The sequence below is a fragment of the Populus trichocarpa genome, chromosome 10, assembly GCF_000002775.5.
Source record: "Populus trichocarpa isolate Nisqually-1 chromosome 10, P.trichocarpa_v4.1, whole genome shotgun sequence".
Taxonomy (NCBI): Eukaryota; Viridiplantae; Streptophyta; class Magnoliopsida; order Malpighiales; family Salicaceae; genus Populus; species Populus trichocarpa.
The window spans coordinates 14,825,528-14,838,696 of NC_037294.2; the positions used below are offsets into that span (position 1 = coordinate 14,825,528).

Here is a 13,169-nt window from a genome sequence, read left to right on the forward strand (position 1 = left end):
TATCAGATTCTAAGTTTGTTTTTTATAGGTCACCGGTTCGAGTCCTACAAACCTCAGGATTACTAAAAGTTTACATGGTCATTAACTTTAGAACCTATAAAATTAATCGAGATACACGCAAGCTGACCCAAATACTCATATTAATAATAATAAAAAAAACATAATTCATCCCAAATTAGCTCACATAAAGGTTATTCAAAGCCGAGGAAACAGACCACTCTCGGACACTGCAATTACCCTCTCAGGAAAGCCACAAAAAGAATCTATAAATTTTAGAAAAAAAAAGATTCTTTTTTTTCTTCCATAGATTAATAAGACTCGATGTTTTATACTAATAGGACTTTCACTAGGAGATATTCCTATATGCCATATTGAGAATATAAACAAGCCTAATATGAATTGTCTTCACAGCTAAGATTTACGAGTTCCTATTTCGTATCTTTAGCTGGTTTTCTTTATTTTGACTACTCCTTTTATTTTTTTGTTTCAAATCTAGGATTATTTTATTTCTTTTTGAAAGTTAATAGTTGAAAAGAATACATGGTGGTGCATTTAGAAAGACGACCGAAGATCAATCGTCCACTGAGTGGTATCATATGCACTGTCTAAATAGTATAAATATTATCCACATGATGGGACGTGTCAAACACGCTCTAACAACTTTAAGCATTAAAAAATTTAAAAATTTAAAAATATAAAAATGCCCCTCACGATCCTGACAATTACACAAGTATGCATATTAAAGTACAAAAACACCCCCAAATGTTAAGCTTATATTTTATCTCTTTCAAAGTTAAAAGATGTAATTATACTCTACATTAAAATTCGAGAACTCCAAAATACCATTATACAACAGAACAATAAGCTTTTGACTCTAGTGGCAAATATATATTTTTACTGTTAAGAAGCTTATGCAAAGTCAAGAAAATTCTTAATCAACAGGTCTATATTTTATTGATTTTGAAGGCAAAAAAATATTTTGACCGTGTAAAAAAATGAAAAATATATCCACACCTCCACTCAAGAGGCTTAACTTTTGGGCTCTAATTTGAACTCAAAAGGGTTATGCTAAAAAAAACATTTGCATATCAAATTAATTTTTTTTAAAATAACATTTTTGTAACCTACAGTAAAATATAAAAAGCTAAACATAGATTCATATACAGTGAAAACACCGTATCATTTAACTTTGTACTTAATAATCGGGTCCAATTAAGATATCAAACTCGGTGATGCTTGTCAGTCTTCTTTTTTGTTTATATTCCTTGAGAAATTACTTTCAAAGGGGAGATTAAATTTGGCAACCAGCACAAACATTAAAGATATGCAACTGGACACCAAGAATATCAGCGAAGAATTATTAGCAAAGCATCTAATACTATATATATATATATTTTAAGTGCCATCCAAATCAGTTATTCCAATTCTTTCTCTTTTATTTCTATCTTACCAGCTTTGTGATTCTCATTCCTCCTCTACACTTGCATGACTCTGCCGTGTATATAAACCATGTTAAGAGATAATGAAACGTAGTACAGGCCAGCTTATTTAGACATCATCATTTTATTTCTCTATCAGTCAGTGAAGGATTGAAGAATAATGGCATCGTTGAAGGCTGAGAAATCTGTTGGCACTCAACTCTTCGGGCAGGCCAAGAAGGAGCCTGCCAAGCTTAATGACAGCACCTCTAAAACCACGGCTTCAAAGCCAGCCGCAAAGAAGGCTGCACAAAAGCCTCAAGAACCCAAGAAGAAGGTAACAGACTAAGACAAGAATCCTTTTTCTTTGTATTTGTTTTGATTAATTAATTAATAACAGGAATCTCGTCCTGTGCAGGGAAAAGGAGGCAAATCAGGGAAGCACTAAGCTAACTGTGAAATGCATAAGCTGTGGGATGGCTCAAGTAATAGTCCCCATGCTCTATCTAATTTCAGTGTTCTAAGCCCTATCATACTGATGGGCTATTGATGTATCTGAATGTAAGGCACTTGCGTTAGTGAAATAAAATTTGGTATTTGAAACTGGGCCCACTCATTCATGTACAGCAACATAAATCCACGTTACTTGTGACTGTTCTTACACAACATGATCAATCATTTCCATTTTTAATTCCTCTCCAACCTCAGAGGGTGTTCTGAACGCTAATAGTTAAGAGGTGTACTCTCTCTTTTTGATTAAAAATGCCTGAAAAACACGATGATAGATTAAGAGCTTCAAAGGGGATGGCAAGATAATTGAAGATGAAAGAATACCATGTACTAATTGCCATATAATAACAACGGTCATATGTCATAGACATTCCTATGATTTTTGATGCAGAGTTATGGACAGACGAAAAGAAAAAAAGAGAACGAACCCTCTTTCTGCTGTCTCTGGCTCTAGAGTTGATGTCACTGATTTAAAACTTGTCAACCATCATGGAGGTCTTCTTTGGACAAAGCAGCTTCATAAATGTAAGAGAAGAGAAAGAGGTACAGAATGATGTGTAAAAAGAAAGGTGGGCATTGAAAGACTGCGTATGAATGGCGATTTATGAATTCAGAGAGCTCCAAAAACTCCCCGCATACAGTCCCGTCCATCTTTCACAAAAAAAAAAATACTGTAAAATGAAACCACGAGCTGCAGAATCCATTGCCAATTGTCCTTCCCCGTGAGGAAACCAAATCCTTATCTCGGATGGAAGTTAAATAACTCCCGAATAGGGGCATTGTCAGCTGGGCTCGTCTATCCAGTGATACGAGACTCATAGATGTAGCTGGAAGGTGGGATTTGAACAGTGACCTCGCAAGTTTTTTTCTCATATCTCAGCCAATGAACCATTCTTGTACGTTTTAATGAAACAAGCTTAGAGTTGAATTATTGCGTCATAAATTGTTTAAGCCATATAATTTCTACTCCAACATACTGTAATTTCCATTCAAGTCAAAAGTTAATGTCTAAAGCATCAAAAACTAGCGGTTCGAACTCATATATATATATATATATATATATATATATATATATATATATATATATATATTCTCTTCTTATAGAACCCTAGATTGCCCAAACAAACCAATCCCGATGTTAATGGTCGAACAATCAAGTAACCAAACAGTTTGGCCAAAAGATACAACAACGTATGAAGGATTCGAAAAAAGGATCATAACATAGCCACCAAATTTATCGAACATTTGCAAATACGGTTTTCATGTTTATGCCATATTCCTCCATCCTGAGAAATTAGGATCTGAATTAAAAAACAAACTATATCCTTGAATCGTATTCCTTCAAAGCATGGTGACTTGGCTAACAGTTTTTAGCTGTATTTCATTATTATTATTATTATTATTATTATTAATTGTTTGGGGTGGGGTTGATTTTTCAAACATAGAATTGAAATTGCTTGTGCTAATTTAGGGTTCTATTGCCAAAGAAGAGAGACCAAAAAGGAGTACAATATATTGTATGAAGTCGTGTGTATCGAAAGGTGGATATATTTACAGAAATACCTGAGATTTTACCCTCTTCAACAGCCTCCTCCAACCCCTCGACATTCATGAATACAACCACGTCTCTATCATTTTTAATTTTTTTTAAAAAAAAACTGAAAATGAAAAGAAACCTGGAAAATTCAAAATCCAGAAGGAAGCATTCCTAAAATAAAAAATAATGATAAAAATTAACGTTTGGTTAACAAAAGGCACATTTTACCATCACCAAGCACACTAAATAATTTTTGTCACTTCAAAACTCAAGATAGAGTTTTCTCCAACCAAAAAAAAGGAGTAATGATGCTTAAAAAAACCCACAAATCTTGCGTTTTTGCAATTCCAAGATTTGGTTGAAATTATCCAGGTCGAGGTTTTAATTTTACGTTGTCGTGTCTTGTTAATCCTTAATTAGATAGGTTCAAGTGGGAATAGCTGATTTTATCCAAAAAAGAAATCGGAATAGCCGAAGAATGCAAGTTGGGCTTGACCTTTTTGGATACTCTTGGGTGATTCAAAAGATGATTGTCATTACTAATATGCTAGAAACGTATGAAAAGACCGAATCAATAATAATCTTATGGGATTTCAGGGGCGAAAGTGTTTGGATGACATTAAAAAGGGCTCACTCTGTGAGCCAACTGTAACATGAATTCAGGTACGAGGCGTCTTCTTGGAGGAGCCACTTCATCTTTGGCTTGGGCTTCTCTGTCATCAGAATGAATGATGGACACTAAATCTTCAAACATCCTATCGTTGCCACCTCTCATTGGATCCTGAACAGTATAAAAAACCATACACGTCAAACAAATCAATGGGATGAAGCAGCACAACCACTGTCTATTTTGCAAGAATTAGCAATTCATTGGCGATCCAGTGAAGAGGAGACAAGGGATAGAACTAGAATGGAAGATCAAGCATAGAGTTGTCTCTGCCTATCAAGGTTCGGAGGCTAATCTAAGACACGTATAAATAGCAAAAGCAATGACTGAAGTAGAAACATCTGACAACTCCCTTACCTGTAGAAACAAATCTGTATGAGTCTTCCCTTCATATAAAATTGATTCAGCTCTAACTCCGACACTTTGAAGGGTTTCAGCAAAACTTTTACTGGAACATTAAAGACATTATCAAAAGGTTGTATAAAGCATTGCATGTAAACTATAAATACTAAAAAAGTTTATTGCAGATATGTGAAGTGTGAAATGAATCATCGTAAATTGGTTTTCCTCTTTCTTTCGTATACTGTTTATCAAAGATTACACAACCCATCATTTTTTCTAGAAAATACTTTTACCTAAGAATTTATGAGAAATAAATTTACTGAAAAATCAAACCACAAATCAAATGTTAAATTAACCATGGAATATTTTGCACAATAATTTGCAAATTCAGTACAGTTAACTAAAAATTTCTACCTTCCATCTATTCCCAAAGGGCTGCAATTTTTAAATGAGAAAATCTAAGAATCAAAGGTGTACCTGCCTTAGACAAAGCAACATGCAGGCTGGCAGTTCAGTGTTTGATATAGAGGCTGAAGTAGGATTGCATAGAATTTGCATGTTCACAGTAGAAGGTTATTGAACTATAATAAGCATACCATTAATTAATGGACCCAACTCTTCACCAAGGTTGAGCTTGGTCTAAATTGTCAGAAACTAGATGCTCACAATTTCCTATGATAATCTTCAGGCTTCAATTCTCTTCACCTCCATCACCCTTGAGCCTATGCTGCATTTTTAATTCCTAATGAACCCAACTCTAGGATTATATTTGCAAGTTTGACAAAGTATACCGAATGAATCATTTGTTTTTTCATGTCCTCTTTCATATATGGAAAGAAATGGCTACAATACCCCCCCCCCCCCCCCCCATAAACAGCAAGTGAAACTTTTGGAAGCATGGATTTGGTATGATATAAATTTCTTGACATAACAATTTTTAAAACTGCAGGGTAAACTAAAGAGGGATGCATAAATAAGATAAGCTGTGCTTAGTTATACGCATCTTTCTTTTATCTTTGAATATTTTATGTCTGTAACCTGTAACATCAATCCCATAAAACATGTACTATGAAACCTTCCAAATTTTACTGCGAGTATTACACCCTTTTCATCCCAAGGAAATGCACGTTTTCTCATTCGACATCTAGAATATTTAATACGTATCCTATATGTCTCTAAATCCAAAACTGTTGTCTTAGAAATATTGGAATGTACTGTGGAGTATCTAAGGAATATTAGTACCAACATACGAACAATATGGCAATACATCCATGCACTCACACATCCATGCATACAATCCCATATGCACTTATAAAAATAAATTAGGTACTGTAGTTCAAAGGTTGATTTCACACAGATGTTTTGCATTTATAGTCTTCTGATCATAGATCACTATCTAGCAAATTTTAACTATCATAGTCTTCTGGAAAAAAAAAATGGAAACAGACGTGGCCATTCCTACTTTCTACTCATAACGACACCAGCAGGAATGCTTGTAATTTATGTCTTAGATGACAAGACTTCAAAATTTCCAAACACGGAAAAAAGAACAGCTTCAATTTAAAAGGTGAACTCAATACATCATGCCTCTGCAAGCCTTGTGAATAATATACGAAATATAAGGAAATTAGAGAGAGAGAGAGAGAGAGTATATGCAAAACACAATTTTTTAAGATAAGAATCTGACCTGGAATCTGCTGGAATGGAATAATCTGCAGTGCCATGAAAAAGAACAATAGGAGGTAGAAGAGAAACTGCTTTTTTCAAGTTTGGGTCCTGTACAATTACTTCAGGAGAAAATCGTCTTAAAGACTCTTCCCCTTCCATTATGCTGATGGAAAGTTTTGGAACCATTATGTACCACAATCAAAGGCGGAGAATAAGTTATAAATGAAACAAGAAAAATGCATAACCAGAACTGATCAATAAATGAAGGCGGCAAATACCTTAAGAAGATGGATCGGTACAGACCACGACTATGGAAGTAATCTACTAAGTTAAACAAATTATACCTGTTTAAAAAGTTAAGGAAGACTATAAGAAGAAATAAATCTGATGAAAGGAAAACACGTAAACAATGCTTGTAATAATTTAATACAAAAAAAAAAGGACATGGAGTTCAGAAAAACATTTAACAAAAACCTACCCGCCAGATAAGCCAAAATAAGTCTTTATCTGCAAAACACTCCAGGTAGTGCTCCCTCCTTCACCAGCCTCTTTGATTGCCTGCTCCACAAGTGCACAAGCAGCAATATGTGCGCCAGCCGACTGTCCCATTAAATAAACCCTATTCGATAGCAGCATGGAGAAAACAACATTAAGAATGATAGAAAGTGCCATGCAAGCATTTGGAGTTCAAACAAGAAAGAAAAAGAAAAAAGAATTCAATTACCTGTTAGGATCACCTCCATATTCCGCAATCTTGTTGCAGACAAAAGAGATACCCCCAGAAGCATCCTCCACCATATTACTCATGGTTCCCTGAGGATAATTTCTGCATGCAAATGTAAACTGTGAGTTATAGGTTTTTAGGTGCTACACTCCGTAGAGAAGTTGCCCAATCAAGCATCACACTGATGCAACTTTAGGCAATTGTCAGTCCATGACTATCACATTTCATAGAGATATTGTTGAAGCAGCAGTGAGAACAAAACACTAAACACATAATTTTGATATTCATTATAATAACACATGCTTCTGAAGTAAAAAAAAGTCCAGAGTGTGATGATGAAAACTGAAGATAGGTAAAAGAGCATACTAATATCTCCAGACTATCTAAAAAAACTGATAAAAAAATTCAAAATTTCTTACAATCAACAGAGAAGAGAAATCAACAGAAGAAGCCAAATATGCACAGAAGTTATACACATAAGGTCCCTAAATGTCAAATCAAAGTCATGCCAGTCCATTTTTTAAATGAAGAAATTGAACACGAGGAGCAAAGATATGGTTCAAGCAAAATATCAAATCCTTTCTGCTCAAAAAGATAGCCCTGAGTTGATAATTAAACTATAATTAAAGAAAACCCTTTTAAGGACATGGTGGAATTGCAACAAAATCATTCTGGTAAAATAAAAGAGTGAAATTAAGCATCATTCAATAGGGGGGGATAAGAAGGATGTCCAGAGTGTGATGATGAAAACCAATAAATACCCTGGTAAGGAGTAATCAGATCCAGCTGTAAACATTAAGTCATGAAAACAAACACAAGGAAAAGCCAGTCTAGATAATGAAAAGTACATGATAGGATAAAGTTTAACAAAGAATCCGGCCTTGGAAAGAATTGAGCGGCAAAGTGCATATATGTTGCTAATGCCAAAATGGTTGACTTTTACTTGCGTAAGGTTCAATGGTTGTTCATAATACAGCATTAAAAATCCCAAGCAAAACATTCATCCTTGTATTGATACAATCATATATGAAAATCCGCATGCTTCTCTGTCATTCTAGTTTCATGACAATCGTGCAACAAGGGAGAGTTGCAAGGCACTATCTTAAATTGCATATTATGTACGTGACTGTGAATGCAAGTGTTTATGCACAGAGCATGTAAAGGCTGGTGCAAATTTGATATCTCAATAACAAATCCAGAAAAGAAAGATCAATTGCACAAGAAAAAGTGTGCTGAGAATGATCAAATAAAACAGCCCAATAAGCCCTCCAGGGGCCGGGTTATCAACATCTTAGATTGCGCTTCAATGACAGCTTATAACTATAATTTCATTACAGCGCACAACTTGAACTTCAAGTAAATTTATCAGGTTCTCTCAAAACAAGGTTTCCTTTTTCCTAACAAGATAAGAAATTTATTGCAAAAAAGAAAGCTGACAAGGTAAAACATGTCACCTGTAATCTATGCAAGCCACCATGATATCTCTTTCTGATAACTGTTGTCCTAAAAGAGACCCCCATGCTTTATAACTGCATCAACAAAAATGAGACTCAAAACATGTCAAGGACTAATAAGCAGATATGAAGAATGGAAGGATATAGCAACTGTTAAGGGAATTCATAGAATTTGACTCGACAAACATATAAATGATCCATGTCCAACTAAGCACTAATTGCTGAATAACAAAAGCTAACAGGAATTCCCATTGATCCTGGAACTCAATTAGATCATATCATGGTACCTTAAAAAAGTAACAGTTTTGTCACTTGATTTAGCTCTACTGGTAATTATAAATGTCACTTATCTTCCTCTGCTCATATAAATTTTATTATATAGTATACAAGACACGCATCCATTATTATCATCATGCATTTAAATACATTACACACCATTATTAAGCCTTGTATTTTGGAAAATGAATGCTTTGTGATATTAACTCAAGCCACAAAACCTAAATAAGATGAGTAATACAAAATCAAGCCTTTGCAAATTCAAAAATTAACTGCAAGGAACACAGATTACTCACCCAATAATCCAGGCTCCTCCTGTTACAAATGCAACAACAGGTTTTGGACCATCTGTATTTTTTGGTAAATATAGATCAAGCCTGAATAAAAAAGACTTCACCAGTCATGCCACAAATTCATGTATTTACAAAGGTCATGTGAACTTACTGCATGGACAAAATGCATAAAAAAAAAATCCAACCTGTTTCTTGGTTGATCACCATAAACTATACTTCTCAGAACCCGACCAGAGAAGAAATAGTAATATCCAACTGCAAAAGGTAAGCAGACTAGTTAATACTCTCACAAACAAACTAGATATTCATTAATAAAGCCCGCATAACCCGATATTATATAATTCCAGCTAATAAACAGGGTTGAAAATTGCAACTAATGAATAGGATATTTATACATTAAGATTTTGCTAAGGATCACAGAATGTTGCAGACCTTGAATAAAACCAGGAAAAAGCATCAAAGAGTAACAACCAAGGGCAAGAAATCTCATGATCCATCTGTACCCTACCCTGAATAAAAATAATGATCAGGAAACATAAAATAGTTGTGACATATTTTAGTGCACATCTCAAACAAATGCAAAGAAATACAAGTGACATTCCAAATGCCTGAATGAACATATAGATAACAAGAAGAAATTGTATTTTCTGCAAGTATTCAAAAACCTATTTGTTCAGATCTTGAGGAGCTCAATTTCTCTTCGCTTTAGTTTGATCCAATTACATTTTTATAAATTATATGTCCATGCATTCTCAACCCACAGCCTAATCTCACAACTCTCCACCATAAAAAATTGACCCTCAAAATCACCACTATTTTCTACATTGGACACAGAAGCTACCAAAGCTGCCCAAGAACAGTTACCTGTCACAGAATAAAGAAAAACACATGATGTTCTAATAAACCAAAAGAGCTAGCACACATACACGCACATGTACAGGGAGGGACTGCACATAATTTGGATTAGAAGCAAGAAAGATAGGAACTAGTAGAAATTAAGCAATCCCCAATGCAATCGGATTAAGGTTTCTGTCCATAAGGATAGCAACTAAAAATTAAGCTAGATCCTATATCAAAGCAAAATCCTCGCTAAAGGAGTTCCAACCAATATGCTAGATCAAACACTATTAAATTACTATCACATCTTAACACCTCCATTTCACTAAACTTAAGCCTATCCTAACACAACAGAATAGAAAACAGCCCCTCATTTCTAATCCATACTGTATATTCTGATGCTTCCGAGGAGTTCCAATTTTTCATATTGAACAAGAATTCTGCAGCCAACAGCCAACCATAAGATCAACTTTAATAACATATCTAAATGTTTATACATCAACTACATGATCATATCCTTATCATCTATGAGACATTAACTTCCAAGTGGCCTAACCACAACCAAAATGAAAACCCAACCATTCTGACAACAACCAATCATTCACTAAATCATGATTTTTTTTCGAATTTCAACATGGACTTCTGCTGAAAACAAAATCAAACATAAAAATTCTTTAATTTTCACCGTACCCCATATATCTTAAAAGCTTCAAGCCCAATCTAGTAAGAAGAAATGTCTCAGGAGCAGCACGATCCACTTCACGAGCAAGAGATTGGCGTTGACCAATAGACTCATCTGAAAGGGAAGAGAGCGAGTTTTCACTGGCAACACGTCGCCTTCTTTGCTGATAACTAGCAGAAGAAGAAGTTGTAGTAGTACCTGCAAAACTTGGAGTTCTAGACAAAAGAGGCCTAACAGAAATGATGGTTTCATCTTCAAAGGGAGAAGACACGAGCCTGGTGCTTGTAATTGGGTCATCTTGTTTTAATGGCATTGTTGTTGGGTCAATACGGAGATAGGAATGTTGTTTCGAAGAATGGAGGTTGGGGTTTGTGACAGGCAGGATATGAGAAGGCATTTTTTTTTCTTTCCCAAAAAGACACGGAATTGGAATTGGAGATTAAGCCAGCAAAAGCAAATGTTCTAAGAAAACAAAAGGCTTTGCTTAGAAGGGATGATCATTAGCAAAGTTGTCAAAAACAAGTTGCAATCTTTTGACGAGGAAAACAGAGTGGAGTTTGGGACATAGGTTGTGCAAAATCTTGGGAGTCCTGTTATGATGGAAAGGAGAGAGGCAGGGCAGTCGGTATTTGGCACAAGGGTTTGGTCACATAGGATGGCTTTTGAGACTGGTTTTTTTAATCGGAGAGGAGAGGGTTGGATCTGTAACTTTCTTTCCTTTTGATGTCGTTTGACTTGGTTTGTTTAACAAAAGCTCTTACGACACGTCGCCGTATATTATCAATTCATTTTAACTTAGGTCCAAAATAATTTAATTATTTCTGTATATAAAAACAATTAAATATTTCTTGGTTTGCGTTAATCTTGTTTAAGTGAGAGATATTCTTTTCTATCTATTTTTTTATTCTCTTTCTTAAAACAAAAGGGATAGAATAAATTAAAAACGAACCTGCAATGTTCATTAGAACTTATTAATTAACCTTACTAAATTATGAGATTAAGTTCTAATCAACTCTTGTAGTGTAGATGAGGGATAAGTCCACGTCAGCATTGCATTGCATTGCATTGCTGTAAACCTAGCATTACTGAGCATTACCTTAAAAACAAATCACCAAGACTATGCTGCCTTTTAATTTCAAAAAGGACTTTCAATAACAATATATAACTACTGCAAAAATAAATAAATAAATAAATAAATCACCAAATCAATGTGTACGTTGGATATTTTCTTGAGGATTCAAAGTCTAAACAATATATTCAAACAAACATTATAACACTAAACAGGATTTAGATAATATTTAATATTATACAATGAGTGATTTTTAAAATATTTTTTATTTAAAAATATATTAAAATAATATTTTTTATTTTTAACACATAAAAAAATTAAAAATTAAAAAAAAAAAAAAAAAAGGTTTTGGTCGAAGCTTGCCAGACAGGGTTATATCTGGCACCTAAACAAGCAATGGGACTTGAGATTTATCCAGTTAAGTTTGGGGTTGAAGGCCTTTTTTGGAAGAGATCCTTCCTTATCTTTCTTCTGGACGTTGCTTTGGATTTTGGGCTGAAGGCCTTTATTGGACATATAAAAAAAGGAAAGGCCTTTTCGGGAGGAGCCCACTTTCTCAACCCACCTTAAAGCCTTGATCGAAGTCAGCACTCAGCATGTTGAGTCACGTGACTCGAATGACGGAAGTTCCTGTACATGCTGGGATAGCAAGGTTCGGATATTTGAGTTGTGTTAAATTAATTTTTTTCCGACTGAAAAAACCTCTATATTTAAACTAAAATCAAGTTCTAACATGCCGATCCACATCACTAGACCTTAAAATCGATCTTTTTCACCTTTCTTGGCCAAAACCGAGCCTTAATTAACCCGCCGACCACCATCAGAACTGCCACTTCTCTTCCATTTTCACCCATCACCTCAAATACACTTTAATCATCAAAAGCTTAAACCTAACACCATAAACCCTTCACTTTTCATCTAAAAACAACACTAAAACCCTAAATACTTGCCTTCCCACTGCTTGAACTCGACCACCGCCACCATTTTCCACCCACCCACCACTTCAAACACCAAGGGTGAGTTTTTTTTTTTTTCTTTCTTTAATTCTTTTTGAGAAAAAGATGAGTTGCACATGTTCAGTGGTTTGAGGAGCATTTTCAGAATAATACTAGTTAGTAGTCACATGTAAATCACATGATATTTTTCTGATTTTTTTTCAAAAAAAAAAAATCAAGATAAATTGAAAAAATCAATTAATATACAAAAGATATGATTGCCTCAATTAAAACATTTATCCCATTATATAAAAACAAATTGGGTCATTTCTCTTTAACTTTATCATGAACTAAGAATTGTTCTACTCAGGGACCAAGAAGTTTGCTCCCTTTGTGGTCTCAAGTTCAAGCCCTGTGGTTGCTCATATGATGGTCACTAGAGGCTTACATGATCGTTAACTCCAGGACCCATGGAATTAGTCGAGGTAGACGCAAGCTAGTCCATAAATACACATTAAACTACAAAAAAAAGAATTGCTCTACTCATGGTGGAGTGAAAAAGACCAAGCTCGTTTTGTTTGCTAGCTTGGAACGGCTTGGAAGGTAGTTGGTTTATTTTAAGTTTTTAACTTTTGGAACGAGACAAGAAAATCTACTGTGTAGGAATATCCTTTCGATACCCCTACTTTTCTTTTCACTTTTTTTTCTGGGCAGGGAAGGGTAGCAGCTAGCTAGCTAGCTAGTATCATGCATATTT

General features: G+C 34.7%; 1 protein-coding gene and 1 long non-coding RNA gene across 4 annotated transcripts; one reads left to right on the plus strand and one right to left on the minus strand.

The window, feature by feature from the left end:
• Nucleotides 1-1,424: 1,424 nt before the first annotated feature.
• On the plus strand, nt 1,425-2,023 carry LOC18102584 (uncharacterized). Its single transcript, XR_002984213.2, has 2 exons — nt 1,425-1,755; nt 1,837-2,023. It is a non-coding gene; the product is annotated as an uncharacterized LOC18102584 (long non-coding RNA).
• A 1,957-nt stretch (nt 2,024-3,980) lies between these two features.
• LOC7489383 (probable isoprenylcysteine alpha-carbonyl methylesterase ICMEL1) lies at nt 3,981-11,121 on the minus strand. Of its 3 annotated transcripts, XM_024611295.2 has the most exons (12): nt 10,607-11,118; nt 10,417-10,522; nt 9,322-9,398; nt 9,075-9,144; nt 8,893-8,973; nt 8,321-8,395; nt 6,867-6,968; nt 6,621-6,761; nt 6,421-6,486; nt 6,162-6,305; nt 4,490-4,580; nt 3,981-4,246 (listed from the first exon to the last, which is right to left on the minus strand). In XM_024611295.2, the coding sequence occupies exons 1-12, from the start codon at nt 10,803-10,805 to the stop codon at nt 4,085-4,087; spliced, it is 1,314 nt and encodes a 437-aa protein (XP_024467063.2). In that variant the 5' UTR covers nt 10,806-11,118; the 3' UTR covers nt 3,981-4,084. The 3 variants fall into 3 exon arrangements, with proteins under 3 accessions (XP_024467063.2, XP_006378508.2, XP_052312685.1); XM_006378446.3 differs by having other exon boundaries at nt 10,417-11,118; XM_052456725.1 differs by lacking the exons at nt 3,981-4,246; nt 4,490-4,580 and adding an exon at nt 4,587-5,216 and having other exon boundaries at nt 10,417-11,121.
• Between the last annotated feature and the right edge of the window lie 2,048 nt (nt 11,122-13,169).

What these genes read in the sequence shown, in the direction of transcription:
- LOC7489383 (XM_006378446.3), bottom strand. Translation starts at nt 10,805, where the DNA reads ATGCCTTCTCATATCCTGCCTGTCACAAACCCCAACCTCCATTCTTCG. An exon ending in GGAGGAGCCTGGATTATTGG is followed by an intron (nt 8,396 to 8,892) that starts GTGAGTAATCTG and finishes TTGTTGATGCAG; the next exon opens with TTATAAAGCATGGGGGTCTC. An exon ending in GTGGCTTGCATAGATTACAG is followed by an intron (nt 6,969 to 8,320) that starts GTGACATGTTTT and finishes ATTTGCATGCAG; the next exon opens with AAATTATCCTCAGGGAACCA.